This window comes from Callorhinchus milii, unplaced genomic scaffold (assembly GCF_018977255.1).
Source record: "Callorhinchus milii isolate IMCB2004 unplaced genomic scaffold, IMCB_Cmil_1.0 Scaffold16, whole genome shotgun sequence".
Classification (NCBI taxonomy): Eukaryota; Metazoa; Chordata; class Chondrichthyes; order Chimaeriformes; family Callorhinchidae; genus Callorhinchus; species Callorhinchus milii.
The window spans coordinates 8,971,740-8,992,885 of NW_024704757.1; the positions used below are offsets into that span (position 1 = coordinate 8,971,740).

General features: G+C 43.1%; 2 protein-coding genes across 3 annotated transcripts; one reads left to right on the forward strand and one right to left on the reverse strand.

Annotated features, from left to right (window-relative positions):
- Nucleotides 1-922: 922 nt before the first annotated feature.
- Nucleotides 923-14,746, reverse strand: pms2 (PMS1 homolog 2, mismatch repair system component). Its single transcript, XM_042341084.1, is given in 16 exon segments — nt 923-1,333; nt 1,619-1,788; nt 2,097-2,197; nt 2,528-2,695; nt 3,362-4,223; nt 4,854-4,997; nt 5,437-5,521; nt 5,979-6,078; nt 7,386-7,483; nt 8,717-8,884; nt 9,741-9,787; nt 9,790-9,923; nt 10,050-10,152; nt 10,282-10,368; nt 11,324-11,463; nt 14,682-14,746. Coding segments are annotated over 16 exon segments (2,562 nt in total). The 5' UTR covers nt 14,693-14,746; the 3' UTR covers nt 923-1,189.
- Nucleotides 14,747-15,189: 443 nt separating this feature from the next.
- On the forward strand, nt 15,190-19,971 carry aimp2 (aminoacyl tRNA synthetase complex interacting multifunctional protein 2). 2 transcript variants are annotated; one of them, XM_042340918.1, is made up of 4 exons: nt 15,190-15,297; nt 17,191-17,397; nt 18,407-18,638; nt 19,475-19,971. In XM_042340918.1, the coding sequence occupies exons 1-4, from the start codon at nt 15,283-15,285 to the stop codon at nt 19,855-19,857; spliced, it is 837 nt and encodes a 278-aa protein (XP_042196852.1). In that variant the 5' UTR covers nt 15,190-15,282; the 3' UTR covers nt 19,858-19,971.
- Nucleotides 19,972-21,146: the final 1,175 nt, after the last annotated feature.

Here is a 21,146-nt window from a genome sequence, read left to right on the forward strand (position 1 = left end):
TCACAGAACACACTGTAAAGTGAATTGACTGTATATTTGTGGGCGAACGCGGCAGCCAATTGCGCACAGCGATGTCCCACAAACAGTCGTGGATTGAAAATGACCAATTTATTATTGTTTTTGGTTTTGGAGGGATTATTATTAGGCTCTGTGTGGAGTAAGGAAACTTGCCCAAGGTTTCGCCCTCTGCCTGGAATTGAACTCAGGTCTCTCGCTTGCAAAGCGAGTGCTCTAACCACTGAACTACAGGATTATATTATATATATATATATGTATAATTCCTGGCATTTGACGCTGCACCTTCTCACGTTGAAACGTCTCCCAAGAGCTTTGCGGAGTTTTCCCGTTACTACCTGTGCGATTAGGAGGCGATTATTATTCTTTTATATATATATATTGTTTTATTACGTTCCTACTTTTGACAGAGGACTGATCCCACTTTGCAATCTTTTTCTTCAATTTGACAGTTAAAACCTTCCCCCCCACCACCAGAATAAAGTATCATGTTCAAATGCAAGGATTATTATTTACTGTTGTATATGCAATCCCCATTTCTTAAAAGGACATCACGCTTTTGGAAGTGTCTTAGCAAAAAGTGTTCCCCAAATGCACACGTTCATGTGTCAACCTGGCAAAATTGGTAGCAATCTCCCCTTGGAGTCAGAAGGTTGTGGGTTCAAGCCCCACACTAGGTCTTAGTCTAAATTATGCCATAGTCTAAAATGATACTCCAATCCAGTGTTGGGGCTATGCGTTGTTGGCCGTCCTTTGGATGAGATGTTAAAACCGAGGCCCTGTCTGTCTGTTCAAGTTTGATAATTGATCTTGTTGAATCGTAAAATTTTGATCATACATTAAAGCACGTGATCCGAATAATTTCCCAAGGACTCAATGATCAGGAAAAGGAGCAGTTGCAAGTGTATGAAAAATAAAAACGAAACTATGTAATTTAATAAACAACATGAAAAACAATTGACAAATGCTCCCATGAACCTGCATAAAGTGATTAAAAATTGCAAAAAAACAAGTTTCAGTAAAATGACAATTATTGCTAGCGCAATTTAATAAGATTTGAAATTATACATTTCAAAATAAAAAACAGCAACTATATCTTGGAATGGCATAATTGGGAGTAAAATTTCAACTTTGTCTTATGTGTTAAAAAAAAAGAAGCTTGTATTGCAGCAGATCATTCCACAGATATCATGTCCAGGTTTGCTAAATGTCTCATGGTTGGACGTCCATGTGGGCAGTTCCAAGGATGCTCAATCTCACCCATGTGTGTTATCAACTTCTTCATCTCACTCATCTGAAGTGCAGTTCCAATCATCACCTAACAACAGAGTTGCACACTATATAAAAAAAAATGCTTTCTTTCCTTAACCTCTTCGCTGAGGCAACCAAATCTATTTTTATTGGACTAGTAAAGAATGATTTCTATCCTGACTTACTTTCTTTGGACAGCAGCATAATTTGAAGCAGGAGTTATGCAACGGGAAATCTATTTGACATACCTCACATCGATGTTATAGCATTAGCTTGTGTACTTCATGGCATGCTAACTACTGAATAAACTTGCTGTATAACATGGTCAGGATTACTTTAGAACAGTACGTACCGACTTTCTGCAAGCTCTGGATGCAAACATCTGCCTGACTCTTGAAGGGCGGCACATGAGTCCTGGAGAGTCACTCAACATGAAAATAAGTTCTTCGATATCCTGTGGACCAAAGGTCCAGTTCTTACTCGTTGGCAGGGAAACCAGTTTCACTCTCTCAGTAGGAGAGGCTGTAAGAAAAAAATCAATGCAAATAAAATATTTTAAAATATTTTTGAGTTTCACCCAAAATATAGTCAATTCACTTTACAGAATATTCTGAAGCGCTTTATATCAAATGCAAGCATTATTATATTATTATATATACTCCAAAGATGCTCATAGAAAGAAACATGCTAGACAAGACAAGTGATTCATTATTTAAGATTTTTCATATTCAGTGGGGTGCAATATTTTGGGGAAGGATTCAAATGGATGTTAAACGCAACATAAAAGAAAGGGATTCAGTAGAATTTCACCAAAGATACGTGAAGCAAACCTTCTTCATCTATAATAAAATCAAAACCATTTTTCCGGAATATTTCCAAGTTGTCCATAAGTACAGTTTCACTGACTGCTGTTAAATGAAGTTTCTGGGGTCTGAAAATTAAAAACAGAATAGAGAATATGGATGGTAACAAGAGCATACACGCTAGAGCAAAGAAACATCATTTCCATTCTGCTTTTACAACTCATTCAAATGAGACTTCAATATTATAGCACTGTACATTCTACAATAGATTCCTTTAGTCTAGAGTAAAAACAGCGAAGATGCCAAGTAAGACACAACTTTAATTTGTACTTGACAATGATTCTATTCATCTGAGTGTGGCCCATACATTGCTTTGACACTAACAATATAGGGAGTAAAGAACAATTCCAAAATTAGTCCCTTCACAAATGCTACGGCACAAAAAAAGGGCATCTTACGCTATAAGCTTTTGACCTTGAAGAACTGTGTGCTGCTGCAACATCTCAAAGTTGTACTTCTCATCAGTGGCATGCTGGTCTATAATAAACAGGTCGGAGTCCAGCTTGGTGATGATAAATCCCAAATTGAACTGCCCAATAATCTCCATATGTGCAAACCTGTCTTTGCTATAAAAGGAGATGGCAGAATGAATGTCATTCATCATAATATAACAGCTATACAAACTATTTCAATAAATAAAAATGTTTCAATATTTTACTCAAGATCATGTAGCAGAACGGACATTCAACAGATCAATTATAATACTTACATTTTTGAGCGCAAGATTCAATGAACATAAAGCTTCAAAATAAATGAAAAATAGTAATAATTTGGTCACTCAATCCACGACTGTTTGTGCAGTATTTCACCCGCAAAATGCAGTCAATTCACTTTACAGTATATTCTGCAAAGCGATTCAGACGTCTGAACAATGTGATAAGACGCTATATCAAATGTCAAGATTATTAGGGTTATAAATTAATAATAATAATAATAATAATAATAATCCTTGCATTTGATATAGCGCTTTTCACGTCAGGAGGACGTCCCAAAGCGCTTCACAGAACACACTGTAAAGTGAATTGACTGTATATTTGTGGGCGAACGCGGCAGCCAATTGCGCACAGCAATGTCCCACAAACAGTCGTAGATTGAAAATGACCAATTTAATTATTGTTTTGGGTTTTTTGGAGGGATTATTATTAGGCGTGTGGAGTAAGGAAACTTGCCCAAGGTTTCGCCCTGCCTGGAAAATACCTGCAATAATAGTATTGCAGGTATTTTAAAATTACCTGATCTGCTTTCGAAGTTCATCCTCTGCTGCGTGATTATCCCCAGGATTAATCTGGGCTCGAAATTTCCTGCATTTCTGTGCATCTTCCTGATCCGCTTGCTGCCTGTTGATTTTCTTCATCCTTTCACTCAACTGGTCCATGGAGAAAAGGAGCGTCTCAATCGTTTTATTCATTTCTACAGGCCGATCAACTTGTGAAGCAACAGGGTGCGGGAGACGAGATGATAAACCAGGCACCAAATGCTGGTGATCGACTTTTAAGCGTTTGGTACCTTGATGGATGTAATTGTCTGGCATTAAGTCAGTCAATGGCAGACTGTCTTCACCCTTCTTTGAATCATCTTTCCCTGTTGACAGACCCAACTCAGGAAGTTCAATGCCGCTGCTCATTGTTTCAGCTCTCAGTTCTTCACTGCCTTTAACTTCAGGCGAACCGGTCAAACTGTCAGGCGATTGGGATGAAGAGGTTACGTCAGGCGTGCTGCAACTGAGCACTGAATCGGGTGTTGTGCTGCCTTTACCAGAATCGGTTTTGCTTTCGGGGTTCCTGGAATCCTCTGTTTTATCAGAACACAATGACGCATCGCAATCGTTTGGATCGGGTACACAGTTCTGTCGTGGGCTGCTCGGTTGTGCGCAACCAGTGAAAAAAGACTGCAGTTTCCTCTGCCCAGACTGCTGTCTACTATGCTTCAGATCGCATGACAAGGACTGCCGCAGGGAGAACGCCTCTCGTAACCTGGCAATACTGTTACACTTTATTTTCTCGGAGTGCGATGTCACAACAGGGGCATCCCGCTCGGTTTTGGCAAAGTTACTGGTGTCCGTTGTCTGTGGAATTTCTTTACGAGTTCCTATCACTAGGGGTGAAGAGAACGAGGAAAGGAAAAAGAAACTATTTAACACACAAATACCCTGTGTCCAACATTAATCCATTAATCTGAATCTCCAATACTACTTATTATTATAATAATCCTTGCATTTGGTATAGTGCCTTATCACGTCGTTGAGAAGTCTCAAAGCGCTTCACAGAATACATTATAAAGTGGATTGACTGTATTTTGTGGGCAAAAAGCACTGCAGTGTCCCACAAACAGTTGTGGATTGAATGATTTTTTTGAGGAATTATTTTTTGGAGGGAAAGCGATCTGCCACTTGACTAACACTCACTTACTTGCTACTTACTGGTAGGTAAACAGAGGTGTGTGGAGTAAGGAAACTTGCCTAAGGTTTCGCCCCGCCAGGGAATCAAACCCAGATCCTCTCGTTTGCGAGGCGAGTGTTCTAACCACTATGCTTCAGGACTCCAATTATTCAAATGTTCTGTTTGTTGCTCACCAAGACATATGTCAAGTTCTTCAAGAAATTCATTCAACGTGCAATAAAAATTCAAACTGTTGAACATTTCACATTTAGTTTGCTAATGTAGCAAGAGTTATGTTCTTTGGTTAGCTTTTATAACTAAGAAGACAGATGCACTCATATTTTACCTGGATACTTCTGGATAACACTGAACTGGTTGACACCTGAGTCATACATCTGAATAAGGGATGATTTCAGAATCGCAAGGAGTAGCTTCTCCTCTTGAAGAAAAATTTGTCTCTTGTCAGGTGTAACGTTGACATCAATACACTCTTTTTTTTAGAAAAAAACACAGCAAAGTAAATGACAATGTTAACGAAGCATGGAGTAAAGTGAAGGTTACATCAATGCTTTGGTTTCAAATTACAAACAATATGCTTATTCTCTAGCCTCAATTTGTAGTGTTAAAAGCCTGATATAGTTTCTGCTCCTCATTACGTTGGCTGGTGAGTGACTTGTTTTTCGATAACATTAAATATCAGACGTTCAACGTCCAATCAACCACCCTTGAAAGCTGAGGTAAAATTCGAGTGCGGGGTGGGTTCTTTACAATCTAGCAGTACAAAAATATTCTTTACAATGTAGTAGTACAAAATCACATTGCTGAACCCCCATTTAGATCACAGCTTCATGACACCTGCAAAATACATAGCATTCTGGGTTCTGAGTAACATTATATACAAATATTACACACATCTTGCTGACACTCACCAGCGTCAACACAGATATTCAGGGCAACAAACGGATACTGGTGCCTGTTATACATATGATAGACTTCATTCACAAGTTTTGAAACCTGAAATCAAAGGATAGAGTTTCTCATTAATAAGTTCAAGAAATCAAAGTGCATCTACTAAAGCTTACGTTTGCTCATTTATTTTCTACTCCATATTTAGTTATTTTTCTCTTGGGTCCTCGTTTGTTAATAAAGAAATGGAATGGACAGGCAGGGAGCAAGTGGCCCACTACAGAAGGCTCCGTTGACTCATTCAGTTACTATTTATCTATCCACACACTGCTCTTTGCAGAGCCTATTCCAATAGGTCTAACCCAGCTCAGAACATGGGGAATTAGCAACCTGTTAACACTATGGTCTGCCAGTGCATTGATACATGAAACATAATTCATCATCACCTATTTTAAGTGCAACTAAATCAGTTGCGGTTAGAAGGCAGACATGTTTAAACGAACTCTAGCCCACCCCAAGAGTTGAATAAAACCATACCAATTTTAAACTTAGCATTGATTTTTACCTTCGGTGGATCACATGGTCGTTGATTAATGAAAAAAAACTGTCGATCAGTAGAACTTCTACCAATTCCATGATCTCCTCGAGACAAAAATCCTGCGATTCTTTAGTGTATTGTAGGAAAGAAAGTTAGTGTTACACAAGCTCATTGTTGGTATTACTATAGTATATTAAGTTATTAAGAAAAAAAATGAAACCATACATTTAATTTCATATTGAACTAAGATACTTTTAAAAGACTTTTAAAACACGCAGTCAGAGAGCTGCAAAACAATGGGAAAATGTTTGAACTTGTGGTGAGAGATGGTGGATCTCAAATCCAACTGGATCTCCTGTCCACTTAGTAATCATAATAATAATCCTCGCATTTGATATAGTCCCTTATCACGTCATTGAGATGTCTCAAAACGCATCACAGAATATATTGTAAAGTGGATTGATTGTGTATTTTCTGGAAGAAACGAGACAGTCTTGGATCGAGATACAATTTTTTTTTGAAGGGGTTATTACCCCTGGAAAACGATCCGCCAAATCGTCTGACAACCAGATTCCTACTTATTGCTCGGTAAACAGAGGCAATGTAGAGTAAAGAAACTTGCCTAAGGTTTTGCCACACCCAGGAATCGAACCTGGATCCTCTTGTTTGTGAGGCGAATGCACTAATCACTACACTACGGGACTCCACGAGTGAATGTACAATTAGCCCCTTTAATCAGAAAGTCTTATTTCCACCAATTTTCAAAGAAGAATTAAAATAAGGTAAGGAGCAAATCAAAGCAGAAACAGTGTCAGATGAGTGAACATTTAATGATCAACTATGGTCACATAAGGTGTAACCTACGATCGTTCACCACGTTGCACCACAAAAGTGCACACATCAGCTTTCAACACAGTCAAACAGGGAAAATGTTCCCATCAACAACAACAACAAAATTACATTTACAGAGCGCCTTTCACGTCGGGAGGACGTCCCAAAGTGCTGAACAGTCAGGTGTCGGGGCCCGAGCATGGGGGAGAGGTGGTGTAGGGATGAGGGAAGGCAGAGAGGTGGGAGGGAGACCAAAGGCACGGTCGAAGAGAAGGGTCTTGCGACCGGCCTTGAAGGAGGCAAGAGAGGAAGCGAGGCGAAGGGACCGTGGGATGGAGTTCCAGAGTGTGGGGGCAGAGAGCCTGAAAGCCCGGCCACCGATGGTACGGCGGGGGGGAGACATGGAGCAGGCCGGAGCCCGCTGAATGGAGGGAGCTCCCCTTGGGGTAAATGCTCAGTGCAAAGCAGTCACTGAGCAATCAGTGTTGTGTTTCAAATGTAAAATGCCATCAGTTTTGTAAAACCATGTTTTACGTAAATCCGTTAGTTAAATGCTGGGATTCAGTAACCAAATGTTGAACACAACCATTCAGCATCACTTACGTGTACAGCTTTTCAGGAATTTCAGCAGCTTTAAGTCCATAGTCTTCACAAACAGTCTCACTAGGGGGCATTTGAGCAAATGGGACAAGGCTTTGCAGCTAGAAAATATGAAGGAAAATGTGTGGTTTCAGCATTTTTATCTTCAATATTGTAACTGCAGTTACTGAAGTGATCTTATTATGAGGCGGATCTCTCAGTGTGATACAGGCACGGGTGAAGCTCATAGATACTTGTCCTGTGTTGAAAGCTGATGTGTCCAACATGTGATGTAATATCATTTTGAGGTAAATTTTTGCTTGAAAGTGACGAACAAGTGTAAGTGTAAGTGGAAGCAAAGCTTGAGCTAGAGTAGTGACGTCAAATCTGAATCATGCTAAGTATTATTTGATAAGTTTGCATGTTCTCAGCAATCACTTGAAGTCCTCTCCAGTCCTCTCCAGGTCCTATCCTCTCATGGTAGCACATTGTGACTGCCGCCTGATAAGTGAATGGCTTCAGTTTTGCTATGCAACGTACCAGACTCATGCTACTGGCTTCTCCAATGGGAAGTAAGAACCAACTTTGCATACGGTTATAATAAATGATTTAAAGCAATCGTACTAAAAACATTGAGTCACTATTGAGTAGTTTAGGCTTCACATTGATGTAGTGTAATTGCAGCCGTTTGGCTGAATTGTCAGATGTCAAATCAGAATTCAGCAGTCTGTGAAACCACCTAAAGAGGAAGACCATTTTCCTTCACACTCAATGAAGCACAACTGCTGCAAGCTTTAAAAGTTTAAAAAACAGCAGGTCTGCTGGAGCTCGCATGAAACTTTAAAGTTAAAAAAGTCCTGACCTGGCAACGTTTCACTGGCAATTCATTCCTTCAGACAGCAAGAAGTAGAACTCAGTGCACACATTTGAAATCTCCTTTACAAAGACTTATTTGGGGTTGATTCCAAAGCCCTGCTAGTTCCCAATTTGAGAGCAGCGCAAGTAGGCTGTATAACTTTGCACTCTCTATCAAAATCACATCAATATAAAATGGCACCGATGAACTGAGGAGTACTGCCTTCCAAACAGAACCATTTTCTTACACACACACACACAGACATGGTAATCTTATTCCATCCCCTATCCTCTACCCTATTTTCTCCTTTGTCTTCCTTGTCCTACCTCCCCCTTCTCTGTTAGCCCTTAAAAGCCTCTCCCTCCCAACATGCTGACCCCTCTGACGAAGGGTCATGGACCTGAAACATTGACTCATTTTCCTTTCTCCGTAGATGCTGCCTGACCTGCTGAATGTTCCCAGCGACTTCTGTTTTTGTTTCATGGTAATATTATTTTACCTGTTTTGGCCCGAATACAGCACTGATGTTCTCTTTTATAGTGCTGCATCCACTAGTGCAAACAACAGGGTTCCGTTTTCCTTGTCCAACCTGATTTGTACAGTTTATCCGCACACCTGTAGCGATGATGCAGTAAGCTTGCAAGACCTGCACCATTTTAGCATATTCCTGATTTAAACGAAAACAAAGTAAAAGATTTTGTACTTCTTAAAAACAATAGCAGCTGCGACATTCTTTTCACTCATAAGAAAATGCCAAGAGGAATACTGTGTATTGTAATCATTTTTCAAACAAATGAATTAGCTACATGGATTCAGAATAGATTTCAGTCACAATACTTGTAATATCACAAGTCAATTTTACAATATTAATATCACAATGATCACAATACAAGTCTCCCAATCCTAAAAACAAGCTATTCACACTGCAGGCAAGTACTATTATAATAATAATCCTTGCATTTGATATAGCACTTTTCACGTCGGGGGGACGTCCCAAAGCGCTTCACAGAACACACTGTAAAGTGAATTGACTGTATATTTGTGGGAGAACGCGGCAGCCAATTGCGCACAGCAATGTCCCAGAAACAGTCGTAGATTGAAAATGACCAATTTATTATTGTTTTTGTTTTTGGAGGGATTATTATTAGGCTCTGTGTGGAGTAAGGAAACTTGCCCAAGGTTTCGCCCTCTGCCTGGAATTGAACTCAGGTCTCTCACTTGCAAAGCGAGTGCCCTAACCACTGAGCCACAGGACTCCACTATTCAAGAGCACAGGAACAGGAGTAGGCTATTCAGCCCCTCAACTCCAAATATTACCAGTCTTTCTCTCCAACAATATTACAATCAACCACATTGCACAATTCAGTAGCAGGGACTTATACCAAGAGGGTCAATAAATCGACAGAATTAGGAGTTTAAACCACCATTATCACATTCAGTAATGTGCAGTCTCTTTAATTATTAATTAAATGCATTAGGTCCATCACAACTGCATATTATTTATTCATGTTAAAATACTTTACCTTTTTAATATTCCGCTGAAACTCTTTGTTCCTTACAGGAAGTGTGAGAACAGCTGCTGAACACTCACAGTTGTCCCAATCTGTCGGGGATGTGGCACTTTCTGTCTAATGCAGCCATTATGATCGTACACCAGACGGGTTCCAACCTTGGCTGCTTTGTGACAGGTCACAATGGTCAGGTTGCTGAAAAGGACGATAGAACAAAGTGTGCTATAAGTGCAGCCGATCCCTTCCACGCCAGTAACATAAATATTCTAGAATAGAAAAAATGCCTGTACAATATAGTCAAAGAGACATCACCATACATACCTCAGCGCACATAAGGAACTCAGAGCTTCACCTCTAAATCCAAAGGTATCCACATGCACAAGATCAGAGAACTCTTGCAGCTTGGAAGTGTAATGCTTCAGGGCTTTAAAACAAATTGTTTTGCGTGTTACAAAACGGCATCACTTCAATTGATGCACAAAGCCTACTCATTTGCAGAATGTGGAGTGTAGCATATTTTTTAAATCATTCTCCCAATAAAATACAAACGTACTTAGCCCTTCAAAATTTTCTTCCGGTACTCCACCTCCATTGTCCATTACTTCAATCAGATCTGCTCCACATTCTTTCAGCTTAACATCTGAAAAAAAAACATACACCAGAAAAAACATAAAGTACTTTTAAAAAGAAATTTGGTGTTTCATGAATCATCTTTTTAGGTTAATCATCACAGCTTTCCCATCAAAACATACAACAACAACAAGATTCCATTTATAGAGAGCCTTTCACGTCGGGAGGACGTCCCAATAGCTGAACTAGTAAATAACAGATAAAACAATCCTTGCATTTAAAAATATACAGCTATTACACTTTACTGTTTGAATAAATCCATTGTGAATGTCTCAACTACATGATATATCAAATGCAATGATTATTTCAATATTATACACAGCATCATCATTTCTATCTGCCTATTTTAGGTGAACATTACAGATCCTCTGACACTATTTAGAAAGAGAAGGGAGTTTCTCAAGAACCCTAACCAGCATTCCTCCAGATATATTCCCGAATGTTTGTGGGACATTGCTAGCCCAAATCTACAAAATGTTTGTCTACAAAAATCTACAAAAAAAAACACAATCCTTGACAATAATTTCTTGCAAAGTGCTTTTCCATGTGATAAAGTGCAATAAAAATGCAAGTTATATTTTTCTGAACAGCGAAACATTTCAGGAGCAAGTTTAACATTTCAGACTGGCTCTTGATTAAACTATAATGAACATTTCTGGAGGATCATGTCACGTCAATCAGATGCTACATAAACTGTACAGCATACAAAAAATATTGACGTGTGTGCCTTGACCTCTCTGCAGCGATCATATTTCCGATTTCTACAAAAGAGAGTTGCATCAGTCTCTTATGTTGCAGGTGCCATATACATGCCATAATCTTCTTCTTTCCCTACCTCTTGCCATAATCTTTTTCCAGACAGTAGCAACCGCAGCAATTCCTCCAGTGATCAGTGCTCCCAAATAATGCACTAACAACACTTAATTAAACAATGCGCATCTCAAAAACATAATGCTTCTCCTCACCAACGTTAGTAGCACCAGCATCTAGACTGTTCTCCACCAATTCTTTGACAGCAGTGCTGAGATTAAGCACAACTTGTCCTGAGCAGATCTGATGCACCGACTGTTGGTCAATTGGCTTGATTGCTCTTGCGGGAGCTGAGCTGAATAAATAGTAACATGGAATTAATCAGAAATTGACAGAATAGTTGCACATAACCAATAAAGGGTGAGTAATAGACATTCAATAAAGGTATAGACATAATACGTTATATTACAGATAAGATATACCACCAATAGTGATGCACAAGTGGGTAGACTGTAATACTAACAATTACTCATTGCTCTTTCACAGAGGCCAAGGGAAATGGACTCCACTGAATAGGCACCCTCAATGCCAGTTCATTTTAACGTGAGTGAAGCTGATGCAGTTCTGTGCTTTTGACATGTTTGTTTGTTAAAAACCTTTAACGACATCGCAATGAACCATTCGACAATGTTTGCTTTCCTACAGCTGGTGCAGAAAACATTGACACTGCAGTTGTGTGGGTGCCATGCATTTAATCAGCACAAACGTATGCCGTACGTAACCAGTATATTGGAGTTACCACCTGTATAGCTTTGAGCTGGAGAATTAATTTTTCTGGCCCTGTCGATTCTAGACTCGGCAGAGAAGCGACAGCCTGGCTGCAATGGGCAGTTTGAGATATTACATATTTCGCCCACAATATACAGTCGATCTACTTTGCAGTACATCCTGTTGAAGCGCTTTGAAGCGACTCAACTACAGAAGGCGCTGTATCAAATGCAAGGATTATTATTATGATTAATAATAATAATAAAGGTCGAGTTGTTGCAGTTGTTTGTGACCTTGTAATTCACCTGGCCTGACCGACTCTGCAACAATGGCTTGTCTGAGGATAAAACCATCCACGACTCAGATTGTCTGGAGTTAACTAACTGTAAACCTCTGGCACCTGCACCCCTGTGTGAGTGTCCAGGCATTTGCACCAGTGTGTGAGTGTCCAGACATCTGCACCAGTGTGTGAGTGTCCAGACATCTGCACCACTGTGAGTGTCCAGACATCTGCACCAGTGTGCGAGTGTCCAGACATCTGCACCAGTGTGTGAGTGTCCAGACATCTGCACCAGTGTGCGAGTGTCCAGACATCTGCACCAGTGTGCGAGTGTCCAGACATCTGCACCAGTGTGTGTGTCCAGACATTTGCACCAGCGTGTGAGTGTCCAGACACCTGCACCAGTGTGTGAGTGTCCAGACACCTGCACCAGTGTGTGAGTGTCCAGACACCTGCACCAGCGTGTGAGTGTCCAGACATCTGCACCAGTGTGTGAGTGTCCAGACACCTGCACCAGTGTGTGAGTGTCCAGACACCTGCACCAGTGTGTGAGTGTCCAGACACCTGCACCAGTGTGTGAGTGTCCAGACACCTGCACCAGTGTGTGAGTGTCCAGACATTTGCACCAGTGTGCGAGTGTCCAGACATTTGCACCAGTGTGCGAGTGTCCAGACACCTGCACCAGTGTGTGAGTGTCCAGACACCTGCACCAGTGTGTGAGTGTCCAGACACCTGCACCAGTGTGTGAGTGTCCAGACACCTGCACCAGTGTGTGAGTGTCCAGACACCTGCACCAGTGTGTGAGTGTCCAGACACCTGCACCAGTGTGCGAGTGTCCAGACATTTGCACCAGTGTGTGAGTGTCCAGACATTTGCACCAGTGTGTGAGTGTCCAGACACCTGCACCAGTGTGTGAGTGTCCAGACACCTGCACCAGTGTGCGAGTGTCCAGACACCTGCACCAGTGTGCGAGTGTCCAGACACCTGCACCAGTGTGCGAGTGTCCAGACACCTGCACCAGTGTGCGAGTGTCCAGACACCTGCACCAGTGTGCGAGTGTCCAGACACCTGCACCAGTGTGTGAGTGTCCAGACACCTGCACCAGTGTGAGAGTGTCCAGACACCTGCACCAGTGTGCGAGTGTCCAGACACCTGCACCAGTGTGCGAGTGTCCAGACACCTGCACCAGTGTGCGAGTGTCCAGACACCTGCACCAGTGTGTGAGTGTCCAGACACCTGCACCAGTGTGTGAGTGTCCAGACACCTGCACCAGTGTGTGAGTGTCCAGACACCTGCACCAGTGTGTGAGTGTACAGACACCTGCACCAGTGTGTGAGTGTCCAGACACCTGCACCAGTGTGTGAGTGTCCAGACACCTGCACCAGTGTGTGAGTGTCCAGACATTTGCACCAGTGTGCGAGTGTCCAGACATTTGCACCAGTGTGCGAGTGTCCAGACACCTGCACCAGTGTGTGAGTGTCCAGACACCTGCACCAGTGTGTGAGTGTCCAGACACCTGCACCAGTGTGTGAGTGTCCAGACACCTGCACCAGTGTGTGAGTGTCCAGACACCTGCACCAGTGTGTGAGTGTCCAGACACCTGCACCAGTGTGTGAGTGTCCAGACACCTGCACCAGTGTGTGAGTGTCCAGACACCTGCACCAGTGTGTGAGTGTCCAGACACCTGCACCAGTGTGTGAGTGTCCAGACACCTGCACCAGTGTGTGAGTGTCCAGACACCTGCACCAGTGTGTGAGTGTCCAGACACCTGCACCAGTGTGTGAGTGTCCAGACAGCTGCACCAGTGTGTGAGTGTCCAGACACCTGCACCAGTGTGTGTGTGTCCAGACACCTGCACCAGTGTGTGAGTGTCCAGACACCTGCACCAGTGTGTGAGTGTCCAGACACCTGCACCAGTGTGTGAGTGTCCAGACACCTGCACCAGTGTGTGAGTGTCCAGACACCTGCACCAGTGTGTGAGTGTCCAGACACCTGCACCAGTGTGTGAGTGTCCAGACATCTGCACCAGTGTGTGAGTGTCCAGACACCTGCACCAGTGTGTGAGTGTCCAGACACCTGCACCAGTGTGTGAGTGTCCAGACACCTGCACCAGTGTGTGAGTGTCCAGACACCTGCACCAGTGAGTGTCCAGACACCTGCACCAGTGTGTGAGTGTCCAGACACCTGCACCAGTGTGTGAGTGTCCAGACACCTGCACCAGTGTGTGAGTGTCCAGACACCTGCACCAGTGTGTGAGTGTCCAGACACCTGCACCAGTGTGTGAGTGTCCAGACACCTGCACCAGTGTGTGAGTGTCCAGACACCTGCACCAGTGTGTGAGTGTCCAGACACCTGCACCAGTGTGTGAGTGTCCAGACACCTGCACCAGTGTGTGAGTGTCCAGACACCTGCACCAGTGTGTGAGTGTCCAGACACCTGCACCAGTGTGTGAGTGTCCAGACACCTGCACCAGTGTGTGAGTGTCCAGACACCTGCACCAGTGTGTGAGTGTCCAGGCAACTCACCACGTCTCCATGCCCACGGGCCGGGGCTACGACACGGGAAGGAGGAAGGGCGGCTCGCGGGCTGCGGTTGGCGATTCCCAGCCACGACACAACCATCAACCGAGTCGCAGACATGAGGCAAAAAAAAAAACCCCGCGAGGCGACGGGGCGTCCGCCACCAACCGGACCGCCAACCTCCGCGCGACGCACCGCGACGCGACGCGACACTGCCCCTCCCCCCCCCCCACACACACACACCCACACCCCGTGACCCGGCCGGCGTCGCGCGGCGCCCTCTGGGAAACGTAGTCCGCGCACGGGCCGTCGCCGCGCGCACTCCCGCCCGGCGCACTGCATCTCCCGTCACGCTAAGCGGCGCTTTTTTTTTCTCTCTCTCTCCCGGGGGTTTCATTTCCGCGCGCGCGCGCCCCCCCCAACCGCCTCGTCCTACGATTGACAGGGGAGGGGAGGGAGGTTAGCCAATCAGAAGCCGGGACGGCGGACCAATCGGATGAGGGAGAAGCGCTTGGGTGGGCGGGACTGAGTGCGTGCGGCGCCGGAGCAAAGCGCGAGGCGCGTCTGCGCGTCGCTCTCTCTGTCGCCCACTTTCTCCCTCACAGCGATGCCGATGTATAAGGTAAAGCCGTACTACAGCGAACACCGAGTCATTGACCCGCCCACCTGCATGTACAGGATAGCGAGCATTCACCAGGACACCGGACGTGGCTCTTCGGACGCGGAGGTAACGGGGGTCCCCCCGGGTTTCACTTGCACTGCTGAGTCGGCTTTTATTAGCACACGACGGCCGGGTCTGGGCCTGGGCCTGGTCTGGGTGGGGACTGGGTGGGGGGGGACTGGATGGGGGGGTGGGGGGGGACTGGGTGAGGGGGATGGGGGGACTGGATGGGGGGGTGGGGGGGACTGGATGGGGGGGTGGGGGGGACTGGATGGGGGGGACTGGGTGAGGGGAATGGAGGGGACTGGGTGGGGGGGAATGGGGGGGACTGGGATGGGGGGGACTGGGGTGGGGGGGGATGCTTCTCCCTTTTACCTCTTCATCTTCAAGTGGAATTTTCTTGTCATTTTTTTTTACCCCCAAACGTTTGCAGTGATGTGTGCGAATTGCTCATTTTTCAAATTGATTGATTGATTGATTTGTTTTGCTTCCTGATGGCTTGCACTGCCTGTACACTAACTTTCTGTGATGGGTGTACAAGGACACCTAAATCCCTCATTAGTCTCTTCCCCCCCCTCTAGAAAATAATCTGCTTTTCTATTTTTTCTACCGAGGTGAATAACTTCGCACTTCCCCACATTATACTCCATCTGCCAGCTTCTTGCCCACTCACTTAACCTGTCTCTATCCCTTTGAATCCTCCTTGTGTCCTCCTTACAGGTTACTTTCCCACCAAACTTTGTATTATCCGTGAATTTGGATATATTAAGCTCTATTTCCTCAACTAAATCATTGATGTGGACTGTAAACAGTCGAGGACCAAGCACTGATCCTTGCGTCACTCCACTAGTCACAACCTGCCAAATCTGAGGAGGACCCATTTATCCCGACTCTCTGTTTTCTGCCTGTTAACCACTCTTCGATCCATGATAATATATTACCCTTAATTCCATGAACCCTAATCTTATGTAACAACCTTTATTCTGGCACCTTGTTGAATGCCTATATCCACTGGTTCCCCCCTATCTCATCTGCTAGTTACATCTTCAAAAAAACTCAAACGATTTGTTAAACACGATTTTTCTTTCATAAAACCGTGTTGACTCTGCCTAATCATATTATGACTTTCTAAGTGCCCCACGATGACGTCCTTAATTATAGACTCTAGAATTTTCCCTACCACCGATGTCAGGCTAATTGGTCTGTGGTTCCCCATTTTTTCTCTTAACAACAAGAAGATTGCATTTATAGAGCGCCTTTCACGTCGGGAGGACGTCCCAAGGAGCTGGACAGTTGGGTTGGGACCCGAGCAGGGGGGAAATGGTCAGGGTGAAGGGAGGGAAGGGAGGGAAGGGAGGGAGCGAGGAGGGGGTGGAGAGTCGCGAGGGGAGCTGAAGGCACGGTTGAAGAGAAACTGTTTCCACCCTTCTTAAATAGCGGTGTTACATTTGCAATCTCGCAAACAACGGGAACAGTTCCAGAATTCGGGAAGATCAAAAACAATGCATCCACTATCTCCACAGCTATCTTTTTTAAAACCCTAGGATGCAGGCCATCAGGTCCAGGGGATTTATCAGTTTTTAGTCCCATCAATTTCTCTAGTATTATTACTTTACTGATATTAATTTCTTTAAGTTCTTCACTAACATTAGTCTCTTGTTTCCCCACTGTTTTTGGTAAGTGTTTAGTATCTTCCAACGTGAAGACAAAAGCAAAGTATTTGTTTAGTGACTCTGCCATTTCTTTATTCCCCATTATGATTTCTCCTGTCTATATGTTCTCCTGTAATTGTACCTTTTTAACTGTTGAGATGTTTTACTGATTCCAAAGTTTGCATTATTTTTGCTCTTTCAGGATGGGAAGAATGATCCAGCAATACAGGCTTTGGAGTCAAGGCAAGAAGAAATGCTAAAACGCCTGTATGAGTTGAAAGCAGTTGTTGACAACCTCTCAAAGACTGTTCTGACCCCAGATGCTGACCTCGATGTTACAGATATCAACCCAGCTAATTATATGCCGACCATCTGCACAACAGCCAATTTAGATTCAGTCCTTGGAGAGGTAAGTTCTAGTCTCTTAACCTATACCCTACCAAACCAACAAACTTCCAGATTAATTTAGTAGTTATCTGTTCTCAATGAGCTACATAATATTTCTAATAGTACTCTCTTTGAGATGTGATCCCAATCCCAGTGAACTATCGTTCTCAATGGTTCCAGTTTTCATATCTTTATACAATTTTTTGCTGCCTTTGTTCTCTTGATTTGAGGTGAGGAATGATACTACTGGCTTTCTATATGAAGATCCCATTTTTAAATACATCAACTCTTAATAATCTGCAATTACTCGGACTATCTTGGTTTTCAGGATCTGGATAATGGTTTGCCTGTTACAAACATAGCTGCCAAAAGAGAGACTTATTCTTTCCAATTTCCTTGCTTTCTTTGCTCTACTGTCCTAAAATCCATTTCAGTCATATTTGTCTGCCTCTCCACCTATCTGATTCCTATTCTGCATCCTCTTAAACAAATAACCCACAGATATCACAAACCTTACAGAAAAATAGGTGGCATAGTTGTAACCACAGTGTATGTCAGTCTTAGCACATAAGTAGAATTTGACCAAGTAATCCATTGTTGATAGAATTTTCTATATTGTAGGTATATATACTTACCCTGGCTCGGGTCCGAAACACTGAATTATCCAGTGCCTTGGGACATCCTCCTGATGTGAAAGGCGCTATATAAATGCATTTTGTTGTTGTTGTATAATTAAATTGTGAGCTTTTTATGTCTCTCTTATTTGTGTTGAATTCAAACAGTGTTCTGTTTGAGTTATCTTTAGGTAGTAACCATTGGCCTCTTTTCAGAGTGATGTTTCAATCCCAGGCTTAGCTAATTTGTGACCTACTATTGACAGCTCTTAAGTGAGCAGTTAAACATAAGACTCAAAAGCATTGAAACTTTCACCTTGGGGGTAGGGAAATAGAAAACCCTCATCTTGTACTGTTTGCTACTTTTTTAATCTACCAATTTATTTTAATTATGCTCCATTATTTTTTGTAAACTAGAGTTTTGGTGTCCTGAGAGATATTGTCATCAACGCCAACCCTTCTGAGCCCCCACTATCTCTACTGGTCCTGCATGGGTTGCTGTGCGAGCGTTACGAGGTGCTGTCTTCTGTGCACGTACACTCCTCTGTGGAGAACGTGCCCACTCGTCTCTTGAACTGTCTAGGTGAAGGAACCAAAAATCGGCCACGCCATGAGTACCAACTTGGCTTCACACTCATATGGAAACAAGGTGAGAGAATCTAGCTGCAGGATATTATGCTCAGAGCTTGTCTAAACAAACCAACCTAATCATATCATTGAAACATCTCAAAGCGCTTCACAGAACAAATAGTGTCCCACAAATTTAGATGTTAACTATAATTCAGTTCTTCCAGACTCCCTACCTTTCCGATAATTAGCAAAGAGCTGAGTTAACATTTTGGTCTTTTTTATTTTGCTTTAAAACTATAGTAGAAACTGGTTATAAGGTGGTAGTTGGAGTCCATAAATCCCAACCTGCCTTATAATGGGGTGCATTAGCTGATCAGTTTCATGCATTCACTGAATATGCAAGCAGAAAATCAGCCACTCTATCAGTGAACAGGAATCGTAATGGGATTCAACTGGATTCAGTTTGTATTGCACCGTTTCCTTTTCTTCCCCCAACCTCTATAATGATCTCTCCTCAAAGTGCTTTCAAAGCTTCCCTAAATTACCTCATTCAAAAGGTTCATTGTTTGTGTGTGAGTTGAGATCATTTATGTCAGCAGGCTATTTGACTGACACCAGATAAACACAGCTGAGGCAAAGCGCCATTCTACCAGAGCTCAAAGTCCCACTTGTGTGCATATTCCATCGGGCTGATATCACTGGATAGCAACCAGGAATGGAAACCCTGTTTCACTTATCCTCCCTCTCAGTTCCATACTTTGTGGTGACCGCACTAACCTTTGTGTAGCTGGAGTAGCAAGTTTTGTTTTCAAACTAGGTCAATTGCAATTCTAAGAGCAACAAGGCTTTCAGATGGATCTGTCATTGTGCAGTGCCTATGCTATCTGACACTGAACTGTTTTGTTTTATTTTCAGTGTTTAAACCACAGATGAAGTTTTGTGTTCAAAGTATGTGCCCCATCGAAGGTGAAGGAAACATTGCTCGTTTCCTCTTCTCGTTACTTGGCAACAGCTACAATCCTGTGACATCCACCATCATTGACAGCTGGGTGGACACTGCTATCTTCCAGCTGAAAGGGGGCAGCAACAAAGAGAAAGCAGCTGTAATGCGCTTGTTAAACACCAATCTCGGCAAGAGTCCTTGGATCATTGGTGCTGACCTCTCAGTGGCTGACGTTGTATTATATTGTACTTTGCAGCAGTCAGAAGGTGAAAATAGTGTTCCAACTAACGTTCAGAAATGGATCAAATCCTGTGAGAATCTGGCATCCTTCAATCTAGCACTAAAGCTGATGTAAAGACAAAATGTAGTTTTAACTCTTTCCATCTGATGTCTATGCAGTTAACCTTTCACATGTGAGACAGAACCTGTCTAACTCTCAAACTGATTAATAATAAATGTCTTAACATCATTCTTTGACTGAAGTCTTCCCTTTTTAATTTGGAATTCTACCAAATTTTGACGTTAGTCCATGGTATTGGAATATTTGGGTCTTCTGACTCTGCCATTATCTCCAACACTACAGTTGGAAGCGTCTCGTGACATGTTGACTTGTAGATATAGAAGGCTCGAAATCCAGAGCGAGTTTAGATTAATAATGTATGTGGAAGTCCTGTAGCTCAGTGATTACAGCAATCACCTCACAAGTGAGAAACCTGAGTTCAATTGCCCAAAATGTTGGGCAAGTTTCCTTATTCCACACACCTGTTTACCTAGCAGTGGTAGGAACCTGGTTGTTAAGTCAATTGGCAGATTGCTTTTCTGGGGTTAATAATACTTGCATTTGATATAGCACTTTTCACATCTTCTAGATGTCGCAAAGCACTTCACAAAATAGACTGTAAAGTGACTATATGTAATAAGTAAATGAATGTAATAATTCCTTAAAAATAATAAACATTCACTTCAATCCATGACTGTTTGTAGGACATTGCTGTGTGCAAGTGTCTGCCACATTTCGCCCACACAATAGTCAATTTGCTTCACAGTATATTCTGTGAAGTTCTTTGAGATTTCCCAAAGATATGATAAGGCACTATATCAAATGCAAGGTTTATTATTATTGTGTCAAAATGGTCAAAGTATAACTATAAAGATTGGAGGACTTAAGTCAGTTTTATGTTCCTCTTAACAGTCTTATGTCACAAAATTAGCAGTCCAAAGCCAAATCTGGACTTCCTTTCTTTCCTCCCCGCCCTCCATCTCTTAAATAATAAAGCCCCAATGCAGGTTACGCTGTGGCATATAAGTCATGTCCAAACAATTCTCCATGGATCAGAGCTCTTGGCTACATAACAGAAGTGTTTGTTTGGCTCAAGGTCCAGATCCATGCTGTGAGGTGAATGTGTGGCTGTACTCCCACATCGCTGTTGATAATCCGCAGGCCTTGCTGGTTGGCATGACTTGGGGCAGACCAGTCACAAGGGATTGGGTTCCTTCCCACACACCTTACAGAAGGACCTGGGATAGACTGAGTTTTCCTCACCTCTACAGCTGCATAACACATCAAGTGATGCATTTATTCACTGAGGCAACGATAATCTTCAAAGCTCCCACAAACTACACATCTGGATTCAAAATCACTTA